Source organism: Oncorhynchus mykiss, chromosome 25, assembly GCF_057628025.1.
Source record: "Oncorhynchus mykiss isolate SJ-2025 chromosome 25, ASM5762802v1, whole genome shotgun sequence".
Taxonomy (NCBI): Eukaryota; Metazoa; Chordata; class Actinopteri; order Salmoniformes; family Salmonidae; genus Oncorhynchus; species Oncorhynchus mykiss.
Genome location: NC_143046.1, coordinates 40598579 through 40626561, shown reverse-complemented (window position 1 = coordinate 40626561; position 27983 = coordinate 40598579). Strand labels below are relative to the sequence as shown.

Here is a 27983-nt window from a genome sequence, read left to right as displayed (position 1 = left end):
GATTGTGTCCCACTTGTTGTTGATTCTTCACAAAAAAATACAGTTTTATATCTTTATGTTTGAAGCCTGTAATGTGGGAAAAGGTCGCAAAGTTCAAGGGGGCCGAATACTTTCGCAAGGCACTGTATTGTGTCAATGAATTTTCTACAATTATCTTGGCTCTATACTCCAAAAGTTTTGAAATCAAACAGGGACAAAGATGTCAAAGGGTAGACCGTCAAGCTTTAAATTGAGGGTATTTTCATCCATATTGGGTGAACCGTTTAGAAATTACAGCACTTTTTGTACACAGTCCTCCCATTTTAGGGTAGAAAAAGTATTGGGACAAATTCACTTATGTGTATTAAAGTAGTAAAAAGTTAAGTATTTGATCCCATATTCATAGCACACAATGACTACAATAATCTTGTGATTCTACAAAATTGTTGGATGCATTTGCTGTTTGCTTTGGTTGTGTTTCAGATTATTTTGTGCCCAGTAGAAATGAATAGTAAATATTGCATTGTGTCATTTTGGAGTCAGTTTTACAGTAAATAAGAATATAATATGTTTCTAAACACTTCTAATCATGGATGCCTCCATGATTACGGATAATCGTGAATTAACCGTGAATAGTGATTAGTGATAGTTACAGATGCACAAATATCATACCCCCAAGACATGCTAACATCTCACAAATACAATAACATGGGAGGTCAGCATTTTTTTTTGGGGGGGGGGTGTATAATATTTGTGCGGCTGTAACTTGATGTGGTCATTGCATGTTATGAATATGGGACCAAATACTTAACCTTTTACTACTTGAATACACATATAAGTAAATTTTTCCAAATACTTTTGCTCACCTAAAATGAAGGGACTATGTACAAAAAGTGCAGCAATATCTAAACAGTGCACCCAATATGGATGAAAATACCCTCAAATTAAAGGTAACAGTCTGCAGTTTAACCTCATAGTCAGTCAATGTTTGATTTCAAATCCCACATTTTGGAGTATCGAGTCAAAAGAAGAAAAAATGGTGCGCACTGTATTTACCCCCCTTTTTTTTCGGCAGCAAACTACTTCCATAAATAGTTTTTCCAGGTACAAGGTTACCTTCAGACGAGAACATTGTGGGGTCATATTAATTTTGTAGGCTAAACCATTTGAACACTACAGACAGAGGTTCGCACATGGACGTTACCGACTTCAGACGAGTCTTGTGTGTTTTGTAGGCCAAACCATTCGAACACAGGACACCACAGACGTTTTCGTGAGATTTTTGGGATGTCTCGTGGTCTGACAAACAGCTCTGTAACTCTGCCACTTTCCACCACACATACGGAAGGCCGACATGGGCGGATGCAGTGGATTATGACGCATCCCATACCAACAGGCCTGTCTCTATCTTAAACAGACTGATTTTTGGGATGTCTCGTGGTCTGACAAACAGCTCTGTAACTCTGCCACTTTCCACCACACATACGGAAGGCCGACATGGGCGGATGCAGTGGTCTAAGACGCATCCCATACCGACAGGCCTGTCTCTATCTTAGACAGACACATTTTTGAAGGGGATGTTGAAGGGGGTGCATCAATTTCATCCCCCTATTTAAAAGTGGTTACAATTCATGACATTCTGATGACGGTAGTATGATATTCAAACGAAAATATACATTATCATCAACTTTTTTTAAACGTTTGTGCCCGCCCAGTGGGTGTTTTTTTTTTCAAGGTGTAACTTCATTACATCCAGCTGTTTTTATCTACATAAGACAGTTCAACGGAAATGTACCGTTGCAGGCAATTGTCGCGTCTAATTTCTATGCAACTTTTTAAATGACAAAAAATATCACTGGACAAGTTAATGGAAACAGAGCTACTGGTGCGATTCATATTGTGGTGTGAGCAAGTTGATTCGTTCCCAGTGTCGTGAATTCATTGATGCTAAGGGAAGCCAGGCTTCCCCAAAAAATTGACCAAGAAACAAACATACAAAATAAATCATCTTTCATCGCTCTGTATTTCATCAATAAAAAGGCTGAATGTAATCTCGCCGGAGAAAGCATCAGAACGAATGAAACAGCGCCCCTGTGTCTCAGTATGTGTAGCCCATCTATCTGATGCTGTCTAGTCAAAAAGAGTTTAACATTGCCTTGAATGCAAGGGAAGCCAGTGAGCATTTGACCTCCCATGATGAAAAACGATATAAAATAATAACTAATCAGCGTTGAGCTAAACTTAGTGAGCTCAGCTGTAAATGGTCCTGGCACGCCAAAAAAAGGGTCAAGGGAAGCCAGTTTGGATTTGGCTTCACACCAATCACATCACATCAGAAGCCAAATGTCATTGACAGAAAGGAACAATATTGTTGCATCTCATTTTGTCGTTGTCCGGTGGCTAGCTTGCGATTACCTAAATTAATCATGGACGGAGATAGGGATTTAGACTTGTGGTTTTACTTAATTCTCTGTACTGGCCAATGATTATAACAGCGATTCTGATCCAACCAAAAATTCATACATTGTGCCCCTAGCCTGAGAGGATGGAAGTTCAACATGTAGCTAGATGTAGTAGGTTAATGTTAACTAGCTGGCCTGGCACATTTTTGAAAATGAAAAGAAGTTAGGCTAGCGATCAAGCATTTTAGCCAGGTACGTTAGGACAACAAAAACTAAAAGTGTGTACTGTACGACAGTCATAGACCGTTTAGGCAACATGAAAGAGGAGGATGGCATTGGCGTTTCTCTGCAAGTAGGGTGAGGTAACATGTTTTTTCTACTTGCACGCAACACACACACAGAGAAATCAGAACCATGGACAGCCACATCATATTTATTTTACGTTCAATGGACTAAATAGTTTTTGATATCTTTTAGTTGTCACTGTATTAGACTAAGCATAGGTGATTAGATGATGTTGAAACGTTGAAGTTGAAATGGTGCTGGAGTAGTGGAGGCAGTGCAACAGGTGCAGACTAAAAGTGGAATGCTTACTTACGGGCCCTTCCCAACAAGGGAAAGCCGTCATTGTAAATAAGAATTTGTTCTTAACTGACTTGCCTAGTTAAATAAAATAAAAAAATGTTTTTTAAATAATAGAAAAGTAATAACATGAGGAATAAATACACAATGAGTAAAGATAACGTGGCTATATAGACAGGGTACCAGTACCGAGTCTATATGCGGAGGTACTATGTAATTGACGTAGATATGTACATGAAGGTAGGGATAAAGTGAATAGGCAACAGGATAGATAGTAAACTTCAGCAGCAGTGTATGTGATGAGAGTCAAAAGAGTTATCAATGGGTCTGGATAGCTATTGGTTATTTAACTATTTAATCAACTATTTATCAGTCTTATGGCTTGGGGGGTAGAAGCTGTGCCCCTGCCGAATCTTTTCAGCCTTCTGTGGGGGAGGGGTGTTTATTTTTCGTGTTTAGCTCACATAAAACAATAAACAATTATGCATTAAGATGTCTGTATAGAATAAACGTAACAAAAACAGATGTAGACATTAATAAATGCATTTCTATAGCTTCCAAAATAGTATTTTTTTTACAACGGTGTGGAAGTGCCAAGATGGAGGCACGGTGACTTCAACCCAGCGCCCCCATCAGTTATCTAGTGTACATATAAATCATTGGTAGCTGCAAGTGCATTGCCGCGGGTTTGCAGCATACAACCGAAGGAGCACTGAAGGAGAGGGAGACTACCTAAACAGCAAGTCAAGACAACAAAAACGGCATTATCTGGTTTTCACGGTCAGGTGCTGAGGCTGAAGCCTGGTGATTTCCCCATTTTGTTCAAGCTTTTTTGTTCATATATTTTAACACTGAGCAGCTTTGCAAATGGCAAGTCCCGCTGCAGATATAGGACAACCACACCAGCGACATCTCCTCTCCGAATCGGCCTCCGAGCCCGCGTTTCTAGAAGCGCAGAAATGGATTGAGGTGAGTCACTGTCCTTATCAAACTCTTACGGTTACGTTATTGCATTGCATAATGCGTTTTAGAGACTTGTAATTTGGCTAAAAGTCCCTTCCCGTTATCATACTATCATTTCACAAAGGCACGGGTAAACCAGGCTAACCGGGTTTATTGCCTAGTCACCTGTTGAAAAAGTGACGCAAATTCGACATCCCACTTGCCTTGCGAACAGTAGCCTCTGCTGTGGAGCGTGTTTGGTCGAAAACAATGAATGCATCATGTGGAATGGCTTTTTGGGTCATTGCGAGCTTGGCGGACAGTAATCGCACAAACTGTTTTTTGTTCGGTGAGAATTTAAATCATGGCATTCACTGGCCGCATTATGGTGTCTCATTGTTCTATTCAACACAGTTTTTGGTTGTTGTGATGTGAACAAAGCTTGGTAAACTACGCCTATGTTAAATACTTTTGAGGCATTCGTTTTTATACTGGACACTTACTGTATTTTTAATTACTTACTGTACTTACTGAATTACCCACCCACCCACCCAATCTCTCTCTCTCTCTCTCTCTCTCTCTCTCTCTCTCACACACACGCACACACGCACACACACGCACACACACACACGCGCACACACACATCGTATCACCTTGTCTCACAGGAAAGGACTAGGCCTACTGCCAATCTTTTGTAATAAATCAATTGCTTTCACCTTCATATGAGCCTCTTTTCAACAGACATTTACTTCATCAGAAGATTTACATTCCAAATGTATGGATTTGAGCTTACTTCATGGCACCATTATCATTACAATCACTATACCCTAGAGGGGCCAAATTGTATGGTAACCTACTTTCTTATTTGACTGAGAATGGGTCACACAGTTGAATGAGAGGAGGGCATAAACAACAGTTGGGTAGGTTGTTGTTCTCTGTCCCCACAAGGGGACTGCTCTCATTACCCACACACACCTGCTGTCTGTCACTGGGTTTCCTTGAGGGGCTTGAGAGTTAATGCAGATCATTGGAAGCAAATAAAAGCCAAACGTACTGATATCAGGTGAATGACGAAGGTTTCATTTTTCTGTTTCATTTCTCAGCCATGAGTTATATTTCTTAGCCATGTTTGTGTAGCTGAGTGTTAGGCCTTGGGTTAGCTCTCACAGTAACACTTTACATTACGGTATACTTGCAGGCACACAATCCCAACCTATGTTCTATGACTGTTTACTACAGATTTATAAACTTGATATAAACTAATATGCTAATGAACAGGCCTATAGTTATAACATAATTGTCCTTTTAAGCATGCCTTAATGTAAAGTGTCAGCCCTCTGATTGAAGCCTACCAATTTTACATTTTGCCTATCCAGACCCCTTTCCCCTTTTCCACATTTCATCACGCTACAGCCTTACTCCACAATTTATTCAATTATATATTTTTTCCTCATCAATCGACACACAATACCCCAAAATGTCAAAGCAAAAACAGGTTTTTATAAAAACAGAAATACCTTATTTACGTAATTATTCAGACACTTTGCTATGAGATTCAAAATTGAGCTCAGGTGCATCCTGTTTCCATTGATGACACTTGATATGTTTCTACAACTTGATTGGAGTCCACCTGTGGTACATTTAATTGATAGGACATGATTTGTAAAGACACACCTGTCTATATAAGTTCCCACAGTTGACAGTGCATGTCAGAGTAAAAACCAAGTCATGAGGTCGAAGGAATTGTCCGTAGAGCTCCAAGACAGAATTGTGTCGAGGCACAGATCTGGGGAAGGGTAACAAAAAAATATCTGCAGCATTGAAGGTCCCCAAGAAGACAGCAGCTTCCGTCATTCTTAAATGGAAGAAGTTTGGAACCACCAAAACTCTTCCTAGAGCTGGCCGCCCGGCCAAACTGAGCAATCAGGAAAGAAGGGCCTTGGTCAAGGAGGTGACCAAGAACCCGATGGTCACTCTGACAGAGTTCCAGAGTTCCTCTGTATGACTCCATCAATCAGGCCTTTATGGTAGAGTGGTCAGACAGAAGCCCCTCTCTAGTAAAAGGCACATGACAGCCCGCCTTGGCACTTTAAGCCACCTTAAAGACCATGAGAAACAAAATTGTCTGGTCCTTGACAAAGAAGATTCTTTGGTCTGATGAAACCAAGATTGAGCTCTTTGGCCTGAATGCCAAGCGTCACGTTTGGAGAAACCTGGCACAATCTCTAAGGTAGGGGATGTGGGGATGTTTTCCAGCAGCAGGGACTGAGATACTAGTCAGGATCGAGGGAAAGATTAACGGAGCAACGTACAGAGAGATCCTTAATGAAAACTGTTTCAGAGAGCTCTGGACCTCAGACTGGGGTGAATGTTCACCTTCCAAAAGGACAACGAGCTTAAGCACACAGCCAAGACAACACAGGAGTGGTTTCAGGGCTTCAGTCTCTGAATTTCCTTGAGTGGCCCAGCCAGAGCCTGATCGAACATCTCTGGAGAGACCTGAAAATAGCTGTACAGCGACGCTCTCCATCCAACCTGACAGAGGTTGAGAGGATCTGCAGAGAATAATGGGTGAAACTCCTTAAATACAGGTGTGCCTCGGTTGAAGAGCATGCATACAGGTGTGCCTCAGCAATCGGTTGAAGAGCATGCATTTGGTTTTACTAGCATTTAAGAGCAGTTAGAGAACACAGAAGGAGTGTTGTGTGGCATTAAGAAGTGTCCAAAGAAGGGTCAGATGTATACAGAATGATGTCGTCTGCGTAGAGCTGGATCAGAGAATCACCAGCAACAAGAGCGACATCAATGATAAATATGGAGAAAAGAGTTGGCCCTAGAATTGAACCCTTTGGCACCCCCATGAGACTGCCAGAGGTCCGGACAACAGGCCCTCCGATTTGATACACTGAACTCGATCTGAGAAGTAGTTGGTGAACCAGGCGAGGCAGTCATTTGAGAAACCAAGGCTGTTGAGTCTGCCGATAAGAATGTGGAGATTGACAGAGTCGAAAGCCTTGGCCAGGTCGATGAAGATGGCTGCACAGTACTATCTTTTATCGATGGTGGTTATGCTATCGTTTAGGACCTTGAGCATGGCTGAGGTGCACCCATGACCAGCTCGGAAACCAGATTGCATAGTGGAGAAGGTACGGTGGGATTCAAAATGGTCTGTGATCTGTTTGTTAACTTGGCTTTCAAAGACTAGAAAGGCAGGGCAGGATGGATATAGGTCTGTAACAGTTTGGGTCTAAAGTGTCTCCTCCTTTGAAGAGGAGGATGTTTAGGGATCTCAGACGATACGAAAGAGAGGTTGAACAGGCTAGTAATAGGGGTTGAAACAATTTATGCGGATACATTTAGAAAGAGAGGGTCCAGATTGTCTAGCCCAGTTGATTTGTAGTGGTCCAGATTTTGCAGTTCTTTCAGAACATCAATATCTGGATTTGGGTGAAGGAGAAGCAGGGGTGCTTGGGCAAGTTCCTGCGGGTGGTGCAAAGCTGTTGGCTAGGGTAGGGGTAACCATGGCCAGTCGTAGAAAAATGCTTATTAAAATTCTTGATTATCGTAGATTGATTTATCTGTGGTGACAGTGTTTCCTAGCCTCAGTGCAGTGGGCAGCTGGGAGGAGGTGCTCTTATTCTCCATGGACTTTACAGTGTCCCAAAACCTTTTGGAATTTGTGCTACAGGATGCAAATTTCTGTTTGAAGATGCTAGCCTTTGCTTTCCTAACTGACTGTGTATATTGGTTCCTGACTTCCATGAAAAGTCGCAAATCGTGGGGGCTATTCAATACTAGGGCAGTACGCCACAGGATGTTTTTGTGCTGGTCAAGGGTAGTCAAGTCTGGAGTGAACAAAGGGCTATCTATATCTGTTCTTAGTTCAACATTTTTTGAATGGGGCATGCTTATTTAAGATGGTGAGGAAAGCACTTTAAAAGAACAGCCAGGCATCCTCTACTGACGGGATGAGGTCAATATCCTTCCAGTATAACCGGGCCAGGTCGATTTGAAAGGCCTGCATGCTGAAGTGTTTTAGGGAGCGTTTGATAGTGATGAGGGGTGGTCGTTTGACTGCGGACCCATTACGGATGCAGGCAATGAGGCAGTGATTGATGAGATCCTGGTTGAAGACAGCAGAGGTGTATTTATAGGGCAAGTTGGTCAGGATGCTATCTATGAGGGTGCCCATGTTTACGGATTTAGGGTTGTACCTGGTAGGTTCCTTGATAATTTGTGTAAGATTGAGGGCATCTATCTTAGGTTGTAGATATGTTAAGCATATCTCAGTTTAGGTCACCTCGCAGTACGAACTCTGAAGATAGATGGAGGGCAATCAATTCTCATATGGAGTCCAGGGCACAGTCGGGGGCTGAGGCGGATCTATAAAAAGTGGCAACAGTGAGAGACTTCTTTCTGTAAAGGTGGATTTTTAAAAGCAGAACTGTTTGGGCACAGACCTGGATAGTATGACTGAAGTCTGCAGGCTATCTCTGCAGTAGATTGCAACTCCGCCCCCTTTGGCAGTTCTATCTTGATGGAATATGTTGTATTTGGGGATGGATATTTCAGAATTTTTGGTGGTCTTCCTAAGCCAGGATTCAGACACGGCTAGGACATCAGGGTTGGCGGAGTGTGCTAAAGCAGTGAATAAGACGAACTTATGGAGGAGGCTTCTGATGTTAACATGCATGAAACCAAGGCTTTTACGGTTACAGAAATCAACAAATGAGAGCACCTTGCGAATAGGTGTAGTAATGGGGGCTACAGGGCCTGGGTTAACCTCTACATCACCAAAGGAACAGAGGAAGAGTAGGATAAGGGTATGGGTATGGCTAAAGGCTATAAGATCTGGTCGTCTAGTGCATTGGGAACAGAGAATAAAAGGAGCAGATTTCTGGGCGTGGGAGAATTCAGGGCATAATGTACAGACAAGGGTATGGTAGGATGTGAGTACAGGGGAGGTAAACCTAGGCATTGAGTGACGATGAAAGAGGTTGCATCTCTGGAGGCACCAGTTAAGCCAGGTGAGGTCTCCGCATGTGTGAGGGGTGGGACAAAAGAGCTATCTAAGGCATGCTGAGCAAGACTGGGGGCTCTACAGTGAAATAAAACAATAAGAACTAACCAAAACAGCATTAGACAATGCATATTGACATTAGAGAGAGGCATAAAGCAATCACAGGTGTTGATCAGGAGAGTTAAGACAACAATGGGTAAATGGCAGAGAGGGTCAGTTAGGTACACACAGGAACTGAGTTCAAGGCTGGGGCCGACAGATCAACACAATGAGGTACTGTGTTAGTGAACAATCCAGCAGGCATCAGCTGTGTAGCCAAGTAATCATATGGTCCATTGAGCAGCAATTGGTGAGTCAGGGAGACTTTCAGTAGTCGCTACTACGCTAGGCGAGCGGGAGACACGTCGTTCAGAAGCTAGCGGGCCAGGGCTAGCAGATGGGTCTTCGGCGACATCGCAACGGAAAAGACTGTTGAAACCACATCAGACGATTACGTCGGCAGACCAGTTGTGATGGATCGGCGGGGCTCCGTTTCGACAGTAAAAGATCCAGGCGAATTGGCAAAAAAATATGTTGTAGACCAGGAATTAGCTGGTATTCTTCGTCGGCTAGCCGGGAGATGGGCCTAGCTCGAGGCTAGCTCATGGCTAACTGGTGCTTGCTTTGTTAGCCAACAATAGCCACTCGGTTGCAGCTAGCTAGCTGCGATGATCCGGTGTAATGATCCAGAGCGGAAGGAATCTGGTGATGTGGTAGAGAAAAGCAGTCCAATATGCTCTGGGTTGATATCGCGCTGTGCAGACTGGCAGCTATTGACCGAACTAAAGCTGGCTAGTGTCCGAGCTAGAAGTGAAGACAGCTAGCAATGACTTACAATGACTAATAGCTAGTAGCTAGTTCGCTGGCTAGCTTCTGATGGCGGTTCCAGTTATAAGGTATAAAAATAACAGATCCGTACCACATTGGGTGAGGCGGGTTGCAGGAAAGTATATTTAGTTCATAGATGGAAAGTGAGAATAAAATATATACGGGAAAAAAACGAAGAAACAGACTATTTACTATTTACACAGGACAAGACAAACACACGTCCGACGGCTACGCCATCTTGGTTATTTGGTGCAAATATCCTTATATTGCATTACATCCTTATATTTCACTGTGATGTCTTACGTGGGTCTTGAACCTCTCTATTTGTGCAATTTCTACCGAGAGTGCCCTAAAAATAAATACTTTACCTAAGAGTAAAATCATATTTCCCATTAATTGATTGTGATTTTTTCAGATCTTTTTAGATCCATTTGTACACAGCCATTATGACTTAACAACCATTCCTGGACCGGACTCTAAAAGCAAGCCACCGAAGGACAGTACCAAAATACATTATCTATTGATTTACTTGTAGCAGTCTGCATTTTGTGGTGCTAATTTTATAAAATAGTTTACATTTAAAAGAATGGCTTGATGTGTCAATTTTTGTTTGGTATATCAGTTCATAAATCCAGTGCAATGGTATTGGGATGTCAATATATTTTACATTGTCGTAAATCATTGTGCTATTATCAAAAATTGAGACACAGATTTAAATGGTACCACCATCCCAGCAAACTTTCTTGACATTTTTCAACCAGGAAGGAAAGTCTAGTTTCCTGTAAGACATGAAATTCTTCCATCAAGCATAACAATAATTGTGGACTTTGTTTTGAACCATGAGTGTGGAGGGGGGGGGGGGGGGGGGGGGGGGTTCTTCCTCCTATTCAACAGCAGGAGTCCTTTAAGGTTTGTTCCCAGAATAGGCCTTTCATCAAAGCAAAGTGACCTGCCTCCTTCTCTGGGTACAAAAACAAAGGCACACATTAAGTTAGTGTTGAGGCGCGTACAAGTTGCTGAGCAGGGGACACGGAATCCTAAAAAACTGAATCAGTCGTCACTGTATTTACTTCCTATTCAACAGTTTAGGGTCATCATCATCGTACAGTAGTTATAATTGGCCAATTGTTGTCTTTATATCTGGAGACAGACAGACAGACAGACAGACAGACAGACAGACAGACAGACAGACAGACAGACAGACAGACAGACAGACAGACAGACAGACAGACAGACAGACAGACAGACAGACAGTGAGAATAGTCAAACAGATGGGAAGATAGACGGATGGATAGAGTGATACGTGGAGCAATCTCTCAGTAGCGTGTATGATTTTATTTGGGGCGTTAAAAAGACTGAGATGGCCTCCTAGTTTACTGAGCTAAGGCTCATGGGAGCTGGACTCTTTCTGGACTGTCAAGGGAGGCCCTGGAACTTGACAGTGTGTCTCTGTCTGCAGTGGGGCAAAGACACACACACACACACACACACACACACACACACACACACACACACACACACACACACACACACTGAAGTAACCTGCACAGTGTGTCATTACCTGCAACAGAACACATATTCACTCACACTTACTGTACAATCCAATTAGAGAAGCCCCATCTATATTCCTATGGAGTTTGGGTGACATTTGAATGGGAAATGAGGTGTCCCCTTCACTGTTGCTCTTCGACGCAGAGCGTTCACTGTGATATGATATTGACATACACACACATCCATTTCTACATAAAGACTGGTTCCAGTGCAATTCCAACAAATGGTCTTGTTAGCATTAGAGGCTAAAGTTCAGGCAGTATTATCTCAACAGGCTTCTTGCATGCCTAACTTCAAGTTCAACTCTGAGTGTAATTGCTATTTCGCTTATCATCTTAGACACTTCTATCAATGAGCCCTTGATTCACAACATGTATTTCCTTCTTGTCACGCCACTCTTTCCCCCCTCACCATTGGAGATCCAAGGACCCATTTCATTGAAATTAGCTTTTTAGGCTCAACCCAACTCAGTTGCACTGGGGGGGGAACTGTTCTTTTGGTAGAAATTCTGCAAGGGTGAGATACCCAAATTGGTCTAGAGGAGCAGAAATGATGACCGCCCCTCTATGAATGGTTCCTTTCAGAACAGTGCTGGGGTGGTTTCTATTGTTTATGGCACACACACGATTCAATACCCACCCACCCCAACATTCCTAAGCTCCTGAATCCCCCCCACATCATTCACACACACATACATACACATACTCTCCCCCAGTCCCCCAGTTAGTTGTCCCTGGCAATAATGCACCCTGTCACCAGCTCTGGAAAGTGACACAATCATCCCTCAGCTGACTGGCATGTGCCGGGGCCACCACTGGCCCTCGACTCTGACAGACGCCATGTCAGCCCAGTGACTTTCACTGTGAAATAACAACGGTTATAATATTTACACGAGAAAACACTACAGACCGTGAAACACCTTGGACTAAAAATCCCTTTCAGTGTAATTTCTCTTTTGGTCTGGGTAACCAGTGCAAAATGTTCAGTGTCACTACTTTGGTTTTACCCCAAAAATATGTGCCATAGTATATTTTAGCAACAGACGTTTCTTTTTGTGATGGAAAGATTTACCCCATCGTGAGTATACATCAATATTTTCAAGTAGTTTCCCAACCTGGGAATGTTGCTTAAACAGGCCACTATCCAATATAGTTTTGTAGTTTAGGCTAGCTGCACTAATAAGTGCTAGCTAAGTGATATCAGTGTCTCCGACATCTGCCTCTGTAAAGTGAATGAGGGTAGTTGCAGGGCTGGCAGTGGTGTAAGGTACTTAAGTAAAACATATGTTGAAGTACTACTTACAGTTGAATTTGGAAGTGTACATACTCCTTAGCCAAATACATTTACACTCAGTTTTTCACAATTCCTGACATTTAATCCTAGGAAAAACTCCCTGTCTTAAGTCAGTTAGGATCACCACTTTATTATAAGAATGTGAAATGTCAGAATAATTGTAGAGAGAATGATTAATTTCAGCTTTTTAGTTCTTTCATCACATTCCCAGTGGGTCAGAAGTTTACATACACTCAGTTAGTATTTGGTAGCATTGCCTTTAAATTGTTTAACTTGGGTCAAACGTTTAGGGTAGCCTGCCACAAGCTTCCCACAATAAGTTGGGTGAATTTTGGCCTATTCCTCCTGACAGAGCTGATGTAACTTTTTTATTTTTTATTTTATTTCACATTTATTTAACCAGGTAGGCTAGTTGAGAACAAGTTCTCATTTGCAATTGCGACCTGGCCAAGATGAAGCAAAGCAGTTTGACACATACAACAACGCAGAGTTACACATGGAATAAACAAACATACAATCAATAATAGAGTAGAAAAAGTCTATATACAGCATGTGCAAATGAGGTAGGATAAGGGAGGTAAGGCAATAAATAGGCCATGGTGACGAAGTAATTACAATATAGCAATTTAGCACTGGAATGGTAGAATGTTCAAGTAGAGATAATGGGGTGCAAAGGAGCAAGATAAATAAATAAGTACAGTATGGGGATGAGGTAGTGTCTAACTAAGTCAGATTTGTAGGCCTCCTTGCTTGCACACGCCTTTTCAGTTATGCCCACAAATTGTCTATAGGATTGAGGTCAGGGCTTTGTGATGGCAACTCCAATACCTTGACTTTGTTGTCCTTAAGCCATTTTGCCACAACTTTGGAAGTATGCTTAGGGTCATTGTCCATTTGGAAGACCCATTTGCGACCAAGCTTTAACTTCCTGACTGATGTCTTGAGAGGTTGCTTCGATATATCCACATAATTGTCCTATCTCATAATGCCATCTATTTTGTGAAATGCTCCTGCAGCAAAGCACCCCCACAACATGATGCTGTGCTTCACGGTTGGGATGGTGTTCTTCGGCTTGCAAGCATCCCACTTTTTCCTCCAAACATAACAATGGTCGTTATGGTCAAATAGTTATATTTTTGTTTCATCAGACCAGAAGACATTTCTCCAAAAAGTATGATCTTTGTCCCCATGTGCAGTTGCAAATCGTAGTTTGGCCTTTTTATGGTGGTTTTGGAACAGTGGCTTCTTCCTTGCTGAGCGGTCTTTCAGGTTATGTCGATATAGGACTTCTTTTACTGTGGATATAGATACTTTTGTACCTATTTCCTCCAGCATCTTCACAAGGTCCTTCGCTGTTGTTCTGAGATTGATTTGCACTTATCGCACCAAAGTACATTAATCTCTAGGAGACAGAACGTGTCTCCTTCCTGAGCGGTATGACGTCTGCGTGGTCCCATGGTGTTTATACTTGCGTACTATTGTTTGTACAGATGAACCTTTGGGCGTTTGCTCCCAAGGATAAATCAGACAGAATTTTTTTCTGAGGTCTTGGCTGATTTCTTTAGATTTTCCCATGATGTCAAGCAAAGAGGCACTGAGTTTGAAGGTAGGCCTTGAAATACATTCACAAGTATACCTCCAATTTACTCAAATTATGTAAATGAGTCTATCAGAAGCTTCGAAAGCCATGACATAATTTTCTGGAATTTTCCAAGCTGTTTAAAGGCACAGTCAACTTAGTGTATGTAAACTTCTGACCCACTGGAATTGTGATACAGTGAATTATAAGTGAAATAATCTGTCTGTAAACAATTGTTGGAAAAATGACTTGTGTCATTCACAAAGTAGATGTCCTAAACGACTTGCCAAAACTATAGTTTGTTAATAACCTCTTACAGCTACCCCCCTACTTTTTTCAATTTCTGCCTGAAGATATACCCAAATCTCACTGCCTGTAGCTCAGGCTCAGAACCAAGAAAATGCATATTCTTGATTTCATTTGAAAGAAAACACTATGAAGTTTGTGTAAATATGAATTGAATGTAGGAGAATATAACACAATAGATCTGGTTTAGATAATACAATGAAAAAAACATGTTTATTGTTGTATCATCATCTTTAAAATGAACAAGACAAAACAAACTTTCAGATAGGATGATGGGGACAATTTCAGTGAAAAACATAAGAGGGCAACAGTACTTGTGCAAAGTTTCAGAATGATAACTTCCAAAATGAGTGTGCTATATGACATGTATCATGAAGTCACCCAGGTGTCCCACACAAGTAGCCCAAATATACCCAAGTGGCCAAATTGGTGAAGTTATACATTTTGAATGGAATAACTATATACAAAATACCAAAATGGTATTCTAACACACCCCCCCCCCCAAAAAAAAAATGGAGAAAATTAATGGAAAAAATATATATACATTTACTAAATAACACTTTCAATATTTGGAAGACCCTCAGTCCTCTACACAATATTGTGCTGCTAATGCCAGGTGCCATAGCAGTCTCTTTCTGCTGTAAAGCAGAGGGTCACCAAGCATGTGGTGCAGGTGATGGGGGACTTCATTTTGCAAAGAACAGTTAGAATAGTTTCACATATGAGCCCTTTATCAACAGGTATAATAAACAGATATACAGTATATAGAGTACAGGGAACATAAGGTTGAATATATTATGACAGACCAGCTAGATATACTGTCTATTTTATAGTATGACATTTCAGCTAGATCTACTGTCTCTATTATATTATGACAGACCAGCTAGATCTACTGCCTTTATTATATTACAACAGACCAGCTGTATCTACTGTCTCCATTTCACTTTGGCCAATGTTGTGGGCCTCCCCTCCCCTCAACAGCCTCAAATAGGCTATTTCATTTCACAAATAATATTTTATATTATTAATTTCAAACAACGGCATTGGCATGAGAAAAACTTACCAGTCTAAAACGATGTCCTCTCCGTTCAAAAAATATTCCTCCATTTGGGTATCGCTAAATGAATCGTCCTCCAACAATCTTTGTCTCATTTTCCCGATCAATTTCTTCTAAAATTGTTTGTACATCTGTATATCTAGACTTAGATTTAGCTTTCCCTGACTTAGTCTCCATACTGATTGATATACAGTGCCTTGCGAAAGTATTCGGCCCCCTTGAACTTTGCGACCTTTTGCCACATTTCAGGCTTCAAACATAAAGATATAAAACTGTATTTTTTTGTGAAGAATCAACAACAAGTGGGACACAATCATGAAGTGGAACGACATTTATTGGATATTTCAAACTTTTTTAACAATTCAAAAACTGAAAAATTGGGCGTGCAAAATTATTCAGCCCCTTTACTTTCAGTGCAGCAAACTCTCTCCAGAAGTTCAGTGAGGATCTCTGAATGATCCAATGTTGACCTAAATGACTAATGATGATAAATACAATCCACCTGTGTGTAATCAAGTCTCCGTTTAAATGCACCTGCACTGTGATAGTCTCAGAGGTCCGTTAAAAGCGCAGAGAGCATCATGAAGAACAAGGAACACACCAGGCAGGTCCGAGATACTGTTGTGAAGAAGTTTAAAGCCGGATTTGGATACAAAAAGATTTCCCAAGCTTTAAACATCCCAAGGAGCACTGTGCAAGCGATAATATTGAAATGGAAGGAGTATCAGACCACTGCAAATCTACCAAGACCTGGCCGTCCCTCTAAACTTTCAGCTCATATAAGGAGAAGACTGATCAGAGATGCAGCCAAGAGGCCCATGATCACTCTGGATGAACTGCAGAGATCTACAGCTGAGGTGGGAGACTCTGTCCATAGGACAACAATCAGTCGTATATTGCACAAATCTGGCCTTTATGGAAGAGTGGCAAGAAGAAAGCATTTTCTTAAAGATATCCATAAAAAGTGCCGTTTAAAGTTTGCCACAAGCCACCTGGGAGACACACCAAACATGTGGAAGAAGGTGCTCTGGTCAGATGAAACCAAAATTGAACTTTTTGGCAACAATGCAAAACGTTATGTTTGGCGTAAAAGCAACACAGCTGAACACACCATCCCCACTGTCAAACATGGTGGTGGCAGCATCATGGTTTGGGCCTGCTTTTCTTCAGCAGGGACAGGGAAGATGGTTAAAATTGATGGGAAGATGGATGGAGCCAAATACAGGACCATTCTGGAAGAAAACCTGATGGAGTCTGCAAAAGACCTGAGACTGCTGACCTTTCATCCCGCTAACGGGTTCTGTGCACAGAGAGGTTAACAAGACATTTGTGAAGTGGTTGAAAAGCGAGTTTTAATGACTCGAACCTAAGTGTATGTAAACTTTCGACTTCAACTGTAGGTAGTTTTTGTGGTATCTGTACTTTTCTTTACAATTACTATGTTTAACAACTTTTACTTAAATTACATACATTTACATAATTACATTCCTAAAGAAAATAATGTACTTTACTCCATAGATTTTCCCTGACACCCAAAGTATTCGTTACATTTTGAATGCTTCACAGGACAGACATTTTTTTGAATTCACACACTTACAGTATCAAAGAGAACATCCATTGTCATCCCTATTCCTTCTGATCTGGCGGACTCACTAAACACAAATGCTTTGTTTGTCAATTATGTCTTAGTGTTGGAGTGTGCCCCTGGCTATCCATAAAGAAATGATCAAATAAAATTCATGGTGCCATCTGGTTTGCTTAATATAAGGAATTGTAAATGACTTATACTTTTACTTTTGATACTGAAGTATATTTTAGCAATTAAATGTACTTTTGATACTTAAGTATATTTAAAACCAAATTATTTTAGACTTTTACTCAAGTAGTATTTTACTGGATGACTTTCACTTTTACTTGAGTCATTTTTTATTAAGGTATCTTCACTTTTACTCAAGTATAAAATTCTGTAGTTTTTCCACTACTGAGGGAAGGTCCATTAAGGTCTACAGTGAAGTCCTCTCACTGCTTTGGAAAACTCAATTTGGTTTTCAACACTACCCACAGTGTACTAAAACCAGACGGGATAAATATGCATGTTAGCTTGGTTAGCATTGTTAGATGGTTAGCCTGTTAGCATTGGGTAGTGGCTAATGATTTGAATAAACTAGCTCTAGAAATATCATAACAAGCCTTAAGAAAAGGTCAAGGCAGAGTGCAAATTATACTGTTACATTTGGGGGGTGTTCATTTTTTCACAGGACCTCCTATGTGTGCACATTTGTATTTTTACCTTTTAATTTGGCATGAACACAACCAATCATGATGATTTCATATTTTTGTCAAAAAAAGTAGGCTACCTGCTCGTGTTCGTCCACTCCAAAATAATTCCAGCAGGAAAACAGTTTGCTTGTGTAACCGATGTGAAATGGCTAGCTAGTTAGCGGTGGTGCGTGCTAATAGCGTTTCAATCGTTGACGTCACTTGCTCTGAGACCTTGAAGTAGTGGTTCCCCTTGCTCTGCAAGGGCCGCAGGTTTTGTGGAGCGATGTGTAACGATGCTTCGAGGGTGACTGTTGACGGACGTAAAGTCTATACTGTTACACTTGCACCATTTCATGAATGGAAAGAGACATCTGTTAAAAGAAACAGTAAAACGTGGATTTATTTACATTTTATTTAACATTTGACATTTGGCGAATGTCATTGGGTCTACGCTCTCTTATATCCTGAACTTGATTTGATTTGATTTTAAACTAATTTATGTTTCTTTATGACAAAATTAAATTTTTTGTAGAAGGAAAAGTTGGGACACCTGAAAAGGTGCTGAGATAAGGGAGTTTCCCGGGATGACAAGCGCAGACATATGTTTTTTTTTAAATTTTTTAAACCATGACACAGAGGTGGGGGTGTTCGTTTAATTTGGAATAAGCTTTTATTTTAATATTTACCACTGTAAATACAAATTGCATTTTAAACAAATAGGAGAATGGTTAAATTAGCATTATTTGGTGACCCCCAAAGTTTGACTTTGTTACATTTGGGGGGACTCGTGTCTCACCCTCCCGGGCCCCACATAATTCACACTCTTGGTCAAGGACTGGACCTCCTTGAACAAAGCCAACCAAAGCCAGGATACACTCAAAGTGGGTACAAACGCTGAGCGGACATAGACGCTTGATGCAGAGCATGTCTTCCTGCCTTGCAAATGGCTGCACATCTTGACCTTGTCTCTTTTGAATACAACATTTTCCACTCTGGCAACAATGCTACTGCTTCTGTTGGTGTGAGAAAGCAGGGATGAGAAATACTAATTATAAGGTGAGGGGTACACTGTCTAGCCAATGTCATCATGGCCAATTATTTTTTACAACCCCCTCTTTCAATACCATTTTTGTTTTGTCTTCCCACATCTCATTCATTTGACTATTAAGCTAACCACATTCTCTCTGTCTCTCTTCTGTCTGTCAGAATCAGTAATCTAGTCCTCTGGGCATTCTCATTGTCTGTGTCACTATAACTGTATGAAGAGTTAACCTATCTCCATGTCAAGGGTGACTGGACACTTTTGCAGAGAAATGGTAGATTGCTACTGACTAGAAATGTGTGTCATCATGGGGGGAAAACGCGGTTGGCTTATCAGTTATCTACCAAGCATGCAAAAATTATACACGAGCACCAATAACTCCACCACCCTCAACTCCCCCTCTGTTCTCACAGAAATGGTTGCAGGGAATTGGATAAATGGCCTGTATTTGTTTTTGTACACTTTTATAGTCTATGTATTGCATGAAATAGTGAAGATCTTCCAGACATTCCCAGTAGAACTGGATTCTGAATCTCGGTCCCTCCTGTTTGTGCTTCCGATGACTCAGTGACGGGGAGAGACTGAGACTGGGTTATTAAACTGTAACTTGTTCAAGTTTACCGTAACACTTGGTTTCCCTGATATCCACCCACGAGTCCTTAGGCGTTTTGTCAGTATGGTGGGTCAAGTATTCAGCATTAATCGTCGATAGAGTGACAAATGTACAAGCTACAGATGTTCGGTTGTAAACCTGTTTCTTGTAATATTCCCAGGTTGCATATCTGCTAAAACGAAGCGTGTGCAGGCACAGCGTGTGAATTGGATTTCTGTGTAGGAGTATCTGTGTAACAAAGTAGCCTCAATCTGGACCTTGACAATTAAAGTATGCCTCCTTTTCTTAACATTCCCTCTCACTTTATCTGGGTAGTCACCTACAGTTGAGCTGATGTTCAGCTAACTAATCACATGCAGTTTGCTTCATTAATCAATTGCAGCATCCAGCAACTACTTTTACTGCTAGAGTGACTGAATAATATCTACATAAACCTAGCTATTGTCTGCAAACTGTTTTTCGACTGCCAACTACTAAATCTGCTCGATAGTTTGTTCAGAGTCAAAGCATCTACAGATCGTCTTTGCAGAAATACTATCCCTTATTCTCCTCTCCCAGTGATAATGATGAGGTGAGATGATGAGGTGGCCGTTGGGCAGTAATGTACAGTTGAGGTCTTGTTCCGCTCGACTGCATCAGGCTTCTCTTCCACCCTCTGCCAGGCCTGGTATCAGGAACAGAGGTCTCTTCAGTCCACTTCATATTGGCCGGCAGCCAACACCAACCTAGCCAAACCATTTAGGCTATTTGTTTAGTGATGTTTACCATTTGATTGGCATAGAGCATTTAACAGCTTGCATCCAATCCCAACATTCAATACAAACCTGTCAACAATGCTGTAAAACAACGCCGTCGAACAAGAATCAAATCAATCAAATGTATTTATGAAGCCCTTTTTACATCAGCAGTTGCCACAATGTGCTTATACAGAAATACAGCCTAAAACCCCAAAGAGCAAGCAATGCAGATGTAGAAGCACACTGGCCTAGGAAGAAACCTAGAAAGGAACCAGGCTCTGAGGGGTGGCCAGTCCTCTTCTGGCTGTGCTGGGTGGAGATTATAAGAGTACATGGCCATCTTCAAGATGTTCAAATGTTCATAGATGACCAGCAGGATCAAATAATAATCACAATGGCTATAGAAGGGGCAACGGGGGGCTATGTAATGTAATATGTCACTGCATCCGTTATCTCCTTCCACCTCAAACTTTTCTTGTCATAAGGGATTACGTTTGAAAAGAATGCGGCTTTGGTAGTTTGTCTTTTAGCACATGTTTTGGGAATTGAGCGACTGGAATTGGCATTGCATAGTCTCACGCATTCCTCCCATTCCACCGCGTGTTTCAGTTGCAGGTGATGGAAGAGGTTGGTTGTGCTGCTGCTTTTCGTAGCAATTGTCTTTCGACAAATTTTGCACAGGACATTCGTTTGCTGAACATCAGACCTCTTAAGCCCGAACCACTTCCATATTACTGAAAAAACATTGCTTCCTTTTTTGGGGATGATTTCATCCTCACGAGGCTGAGTTTGCTTCCTCACGAGAGACTGAGCTGGCTTCTTCACGAGAGACTGAGCTGGCTTTTTCTCATTCCATTTTGGTGGAACTCTTACCGCCGCTACACTTCTCCGGCGTGGTTACAGCTTGTGAAAAGCTGTCTAGGGTTGTGATTGGTGGATAACCTCTGTGCACGTGTTGTCACACAATTCAACATTGGGCTGACAGGGAAGAGACTGAGATGCTGCATTTGTAGAACGTTACAACGTTATAGCAGAACCTCGTTCTTGCGACACGGGCATTTTCCATATTGCGCTAAAACATAAACTCGAATATATATAGATAAAAACTCAATATATCGCCCAGTCCTATAGTATTACTGTTACTAAATGTCAGATTGTCCAATATGTGTAGAACGTCTGCCCCTGCATGGTAACTGTTCTTCTTATGCACAATTGTTTTTCCTGAGACGTGATCTGTCTAGCTCAACAGTGAACATAATCCAATTAGAACTCCTGCTGGATTCTATTGATTTATCTAGTAGTAGGCTGACATGCTTGCATGTTTATTTGTACAGTGCAAATGACCCTCTGTTAGGCGTTGCATTGATATAATCAGTTATTTAAACAGCTAATTTATGGGTATTACAGGTTATGTAAGACGAACAAGGCCTCTGTCTTTATGACGAAACCTTCTCGGTTTTCCGGTATGATTAGCCATTATGAAACTCCATAGACACCTCCCTCTCTGTGGACTGTGTAGAGAAATCACGTTTTGGTAGAGTGTACCTCGGCTCCCCATCGCTACCTTTCAGGTTCCTCCCTTTGTTTTGTTTGTTGACCTCCGGCTAATGGCTACAGCATGGGCTAATGAGGTGTGTGTGCGTACATGCGTGCGTGTGTGCGTGGGTGGATGGTCGCACCAGGGGGAAGGAATATGAGTGTAGAGTGGTGAAAATACAATTTGTGTAATCATTTTTAAGGAAGGAGCCTAGAGTTGGTGACCTCTTAATAAACCTGCTTAAAGTTGGAATCCATTGAGGTGAAATTGCCATGGCCATTTGCATACTAAAACAACAAAGACGTTGCTTTATTAAACAACTAACACTGTTTTATTCCCTCAGACATCATTGCACGGGCGTAGGACAGCTGATTATGTACAAAAAAAATGTTTCAACGACGTTGCTGGATGCGTATCTCCTCGTTCTCAAAAACAAAACAAAAAGAATAACATGCGCCTGGGGCGACCAGTGGCACTGTTTTACCTTTTGCAGTCAACCATGGCACTACGCCTGGTTTGTGAGAGTATACACTGTGTTGTCTTAGTATACACACACACACACATACACACACACACAAGAAAAACAACGACAGCACCCCCCTTTCATAATATGAGGAAACAAGCATTCGGATGTTTGCTTATTTTTGCCACACGTTTTCCTTGGAAACAGCACTCTGTGCCAGTCTGCACCGGTGATAATCCTCGGGCATTAATCTAGTCATTTCTAGCCCTTTCTTCCCCTCGTTCTCTCTTCCCCCCCTTTTGAAATTAGCCCTGTGTGCTGTCCTTTGGCCCAACCCGTCTTCCTTCCTACGCTGAAAGACATTTTCACCACTGAGGCCGAACCCCTAAAGGACTTATCTATGTGTCCGTCATCTGGGCTGCACATTCTACAGTAGCCATGGCAGCCTTTAAATAGAGTTGGGAGGGAAATTACGCCATCCACTGTAAATATACAATGACACAAAGTTTATTTGGGCAGGTACCTTCGGAAAACTTTTGTCATTGTAGGGATTTGATGATATGTGGATATGTTTGGACTGGCTGCAGCATGTCTTATTAGTTGTCTTTGCTCTGTTTCGATGGACATATTTGCCCCAGTAAGAGAACCATTTTATTTTGTCAAAAGAGCTTAGTTCACGTAGTACCATATGTCAAGTCCACTTAAATGTGATCTCCGATGACCAAATTAAGAGTGTCTCCTCATGCACTTGATTGTGCCATTTGAAGACACTCTGTGTAGTGTTTTGGTGAAAGGGTGTTTTAGGAGTAAACACCACTTATAGGCTTCCCATCTTGACCCTAATCCCTAATCCCTAACCCCCCCTGCCAAGACAGTCTGTATGTGAACATCAGTGTTCATCAAGATGACAATATACCTCAATCCGCACTTTGATAGATTGTACCATAATAACCCTGGGAAGTGACTACAGCCACCACTGTCCCCTGACATGTTTACCCATACTGAGTGGGTACTTCACATCTAACCATATGGCTCGGGAGCGGTGGTCAGACTGATTCAGTAGGAGTAAGCCATACCAAGTTTGTAGTTGAACATAATGGGTTGGTTTTCCAAACCCAGACTGGACTCCTGTACTAAAATTGAGAATCTAAACATTGACTTAAATGTACTTGACTCGAATTGAGAATCACCATGTCAAGTGATTTTTTAACGTTTTCCAATTCAAAGTCAAACGTTCTCTGATATAGTCTTATGGTCTGTTGGTCTAGGCCTAATCGTCCGCCATCTTGGTGTCCACACCTCTCATATCATGTTCCTGTTTACCCATTTTCCACTACCTCTCCTTTGGAGGTAAGAGCCAGGCCAAGGCAAGCCTCCTCTCCAAACCCTAAAGGAGCTCAGCTCAGCTCAGTCTTTTGTCCAGGGATGCAGTATTGGGCCCAGGCCATTATACTAGTCTCCAACCCCCTGGGGAGAGGATATGCCAACCATAGACTGGCGGCGATATTCCTAGGGACCGGAGATAGGGCTAAAGTCGGAGTTTGGACCAGGGCCTTTACAAAATATCAGAGGAAAGGTGTCATTTTGTGGGGATTTGAATTTGAATTTCAACGGTTGGTTGGAATAATTTGAGTCAGTCGGTGGTGCTTGCTGAGGGGTTTTTCTTTATTTTAGGGGGGTGGTAACAAGGGTTGCACATTTTGGTGAATATCTTCCGTGGGAATTAACGGGAATATCTGGCAATTGATATTAATACAATTTACAGTAAATGTAAAAGTTTTTGCAATAGATATATTTACCATATCATATGGAGACAGAAACATATACCTTTTACCAAATTATTAAATAAATCCTTTCAATAGAAAGAAAAAAACGATTTAGTTATGAATTTAACTTTAATTAATTAACCTCGGGGGCACTATTTTCATTTTTGGGAAAATAACGTTCCCAAAGTGAACAGGCTATTTTGTCAGGACAAGATGCTAGAATATGCATATAATTGACAGCTTAGGATAGAAAACACTCTAAAGTTTCCAAAACTGTCAAAATATTGTTTGTGAGTATAACAGAATTGATATTCCAGGCGAAACCCTGAGGAAAATCCAATCAGGAAGTGCCTCTTATTTTGAAACCATTGTGTTCCTATGCACCCCTATTGGCCATTGAAAGGGATATCAACCAGATTTCTTTTTCTAAGTATTCCCTAAGGTGTCTACAGCATTTTGACGTAGTTTCACACCTTTATGTTGAAGAATGAGCGTAAACGACTACATTGCATAAGTGGCCAGCTGAGGGCTCTCATAGTGATTCTTGCTTAAAAGACAGAGGTAGTCATTTTTCCTCTCGCTCCTACTGAAAAGCTAATTGTCCCGGTTGATATATTATCGAATAAATATTTGAAAAACACCTTGAGGATTGATTATAAAAAACGTTTGCCATGTTTCTGTTGATATTATGGATCTAATTTGGAATATTTTTCGGTGTTGTCGTGACCGCAGTTTCCGGTGGATTTCTTAACCAAACGTGAAGAACAAACTGAGGTATTTCGGCTATAAAAAATCATCTTTATGGAACAAAATGAACATTTGCTGTCTAACTGGGAGTCTCGTGAGTGATAACATCCGAAGCTCAAAGGTAAACAATTTAATTTGATTGATTTTCTGATTTTTCGTGACCAAGTTGTCTGCTGCTAGCTGTACATAATGCTATGCTGGCTATCGATAAACTTACACAAATGCTTGTCTTGCTTTGGCTGTAAAGCATAATTTCAAAATCTGAGATGACAGGGTGATTAAGAAAACGCTAAACTGTGTTTCACTATATTTTACTTGTGATTTCATGAATATGAATATTTTCTAGTAATATTTTTTGTCCGTTGCGTTATGCCAATTAGTGTCAGTTGATGACAATTCTCTCCGGGAGAGGTAGTTCTAAGAGTTTAAATGAATTGACTCTTCACATGGAATGATTTCACTGAACAAAAAAAAGGGAATATTGAATGATCCATCGCATCTCCCGAAAACGTTTTCAACATACATCTGTAAAATGATAGTCTAGAAACTAAAGCTTTGGTTGTCTTCCTCTCAGGCTTCCATGTCTTCTCCCTGGATCTCCTCAATGTCTTCAATGTCCTCCTCAAAATCCTCAACTCTTGAACATCAGACTTTGAGGCCTAATTTTCACACTCACTTTCCAACTTTGTTGAGGAAGGCTCATTTTCAGGCTCAAAAAGCCTCAAATTTACAGGGATGGCCACCAATTCTTCAACCTTTGTATTGGTCAGCCTGATGCATGCTTTGGTGTGTGTGTTCCCAAACAAGGACCAGTTGCGCTCTGAGGCGGCTGATGTTGGTGGGATTTGGAGGATAATGCAGGCAACATGGGAAAGAGCCTCAGATCCACCAAGTCCCTTCCACCAGGTGGCTGATGAGATATGTTGGCACGACTAAAATATTACATCTCCATTCCAAAGCACTTGCTTGGAAGTGTACCTCGCCAGACTGTCAAGAACCTTGCCCTCCTCCAGGCCACGGTGGTGAGACATGGTAGTGATGACACGATAGGCCTTGTTGATCTCTGCACCAGCATACTTGGGGTCCAACATGTGTGCTGCGGCGTGTATGGGTTCACGCTTTTTTATGTATTTCAGAAGTGCAGTTTCCTCTGCTTGGAGCAACAGTGAAGTGGGCAGGGCAGTACAGATTTCTTCTCTTACATCTGCAAGCAGAGTCAGAACATCAGACAGGATGGCATTGTCTCCCTGAATTTGTGCTATGGCTAATGCTACAGGTTTCAGGAGTTTCAGGCTGCTTACCACTCTCTCCCAAAATACATCATCCAGGAGGATCCTGTTGATGGGGCTGTCCATATCGGCAGACTGTGATATGGCCATTTCTTGGAGAGACTCCTTCCCCTCCAGGAGGCTGTCAAACATGATGACATCCCTCTCTTGTATAGTGTATCCATTGTTTTCAGTGCCAAGATGTCCTTGAGGAGCAGATTTCATGCACGAGTAGCACAGCATATGGGTGTGATGTGAGGGTAGGACTCCTCCACTTTAGACCAAGCAGGCTCATGTTCGCAGCATTGTCTGTCACCAGTGCAAATACCTTCTGTGGTCCAAGATCATTGATGACTGCCTTCAGCTTATCTGAAATGTTGTCCCTTGTGTCTGTGCTCTTGTAGAATACTGGTTGAGGGGTGGAGATGATGTAGTTAATTATTCTTTGCCGACGAACATTCGGCCACACATCAGAGATGATTGTAATACAGTCTGCTTTCTCTATAATTTTCTTGACCTTCACTTGAACTCTGCATCCAGCAAATGAGTAGATAAAGCATGTCTGGTTAGAGTGGTGTATGCTGGGCAAAGAACATTCAGAAATGTATTTCAATACACATTGCCTGTGAGCATCAGAGGTGAACCAGTTGCATACACGGCTCGAGCAAGACATTCATCAGCGTTTCTCTGACTACGTTACTCCATTGAGTCAAAAAAACTCGTTTTCACCTTGAAAAGAAGTAGCTCCGGACAGGAGGGAGGCTCTGGAAGCGCTGGACAGGAGGGACACTCGAAGCACTGGACAGATGGGAGCACCTGGAGGGTGGAGACGGAGAGACAGCCTGGTGCGTGGGGCTGCCACAGGAGGCCTGGTGCGTGGAGGAAGCACCGGATGGAGTGGACCGTGGAGGCGCACTGGAGGTCTCGAGCACCAAGCCTGCACAACCTATCCTGGCTGGATACTCCCCGTAGCCCGGCAAGTGCGGCGGGGTGGAACAGACCGCACTGGGCTGTGCTGGCGAACCGGGGACACCGTGCGTAGGACTGGTGCCATATAACCCGGACGAGGAGACGCACTGGAGACCAGATGCGCTGAGCTGGCTTCATTTCTCAAGGCTCGATGCCCACTCTAGCACGGCCGATACAAGGAGCTGCGATGGAGTGCACCGGGCTATGCCTGCGCACTGGGGACACTGTGCGCCTCACAGCATAACACGGTGCCTGCCCGGTCCACCTCTCTCCATGGTAAGCACTGGGAGCTGGCTCATGTCTCCTACCTGACTCCCTACCACACTCCCCAATACATTTTTGGGGCTGCCTCTCGTCCCTGTTGCCTGACTGAACACACAAAACAAAATAACAAAGTGAATGAAAGAAACAAAACGGTTCTGTCAGGTGCAAAACACAAAACAGAAAGAAACTACCCACAAATCATAGTGGGAACACAGGCTACCTAAGTATGGTTCTCAATCAGAGACAACGATTGACAGCTGCCTCTGATTGGGAACCATACCAGGCCAAAAGCAGAAATACAAAACATAGAACAAAAACATAGAATGCCCACCCCAACTCACGCCCTGACCAATCTAAAACAGAGACATACAAAAGGTACTAAGGTCAGGACGTGACAACATTATTATTTGCTCTGTCAAGTTCGTTGTTGATCATTACTAAACAGCCATTTTCAAGTCTTACCATAGATTTTCAAGACGAGTTTAGTCAAAACTGTAACTAGGCCACTCAGGAACATTCAATGTCTTCTTGGTGAGCAACTCCAGTGTATATTTGTCCTTGTGTTTTAGGTTATTGTCATTCTGAAAGGTGAATTTGTAGCACAGTGTCTGTTGGAAAGCAGACTGAACCAGGTTTTCCTCTGGCATTTTGCCTGTGCTTAGCTCTATTCTGTTTATTTTTGTTTAAAAAAAACTCTCTAGTTCTTGCCAATGACAAGTATACCCATAACATGATGC

The 27983-nt window shown here is 41.9% G+C and overlaps 1 protein-coding gene across 21 annotated transcripts in view; it reads left to right on the top strand.

The window, feature by feature from the left end:
* The first annotated feature begins 3605 nt into the window (after positions 1-3605).
* LOC110505152 (LIM and calponin homology domains-containing protein 1) overlaps positions 3606-27983 on the top strand; it is a 155528-nt gene continuing 131150 nt past the window's right edge. For all 21 annotated transcript variants that reach the window (XM_090219876.1, XM_090219883.1, XM_090219875.1 and 18 more), the window contains exon 1: positions 3606-3932. In XM_090219876.1, coding sequence (XP_090076002.1) covers positions 3831-3932 — 102 coding nt within the window. In that variant the 5' untranslated portion in view covers positions 3606-3830. The remainder of the gene's footprint in view (positions 3933-27983) is intronic.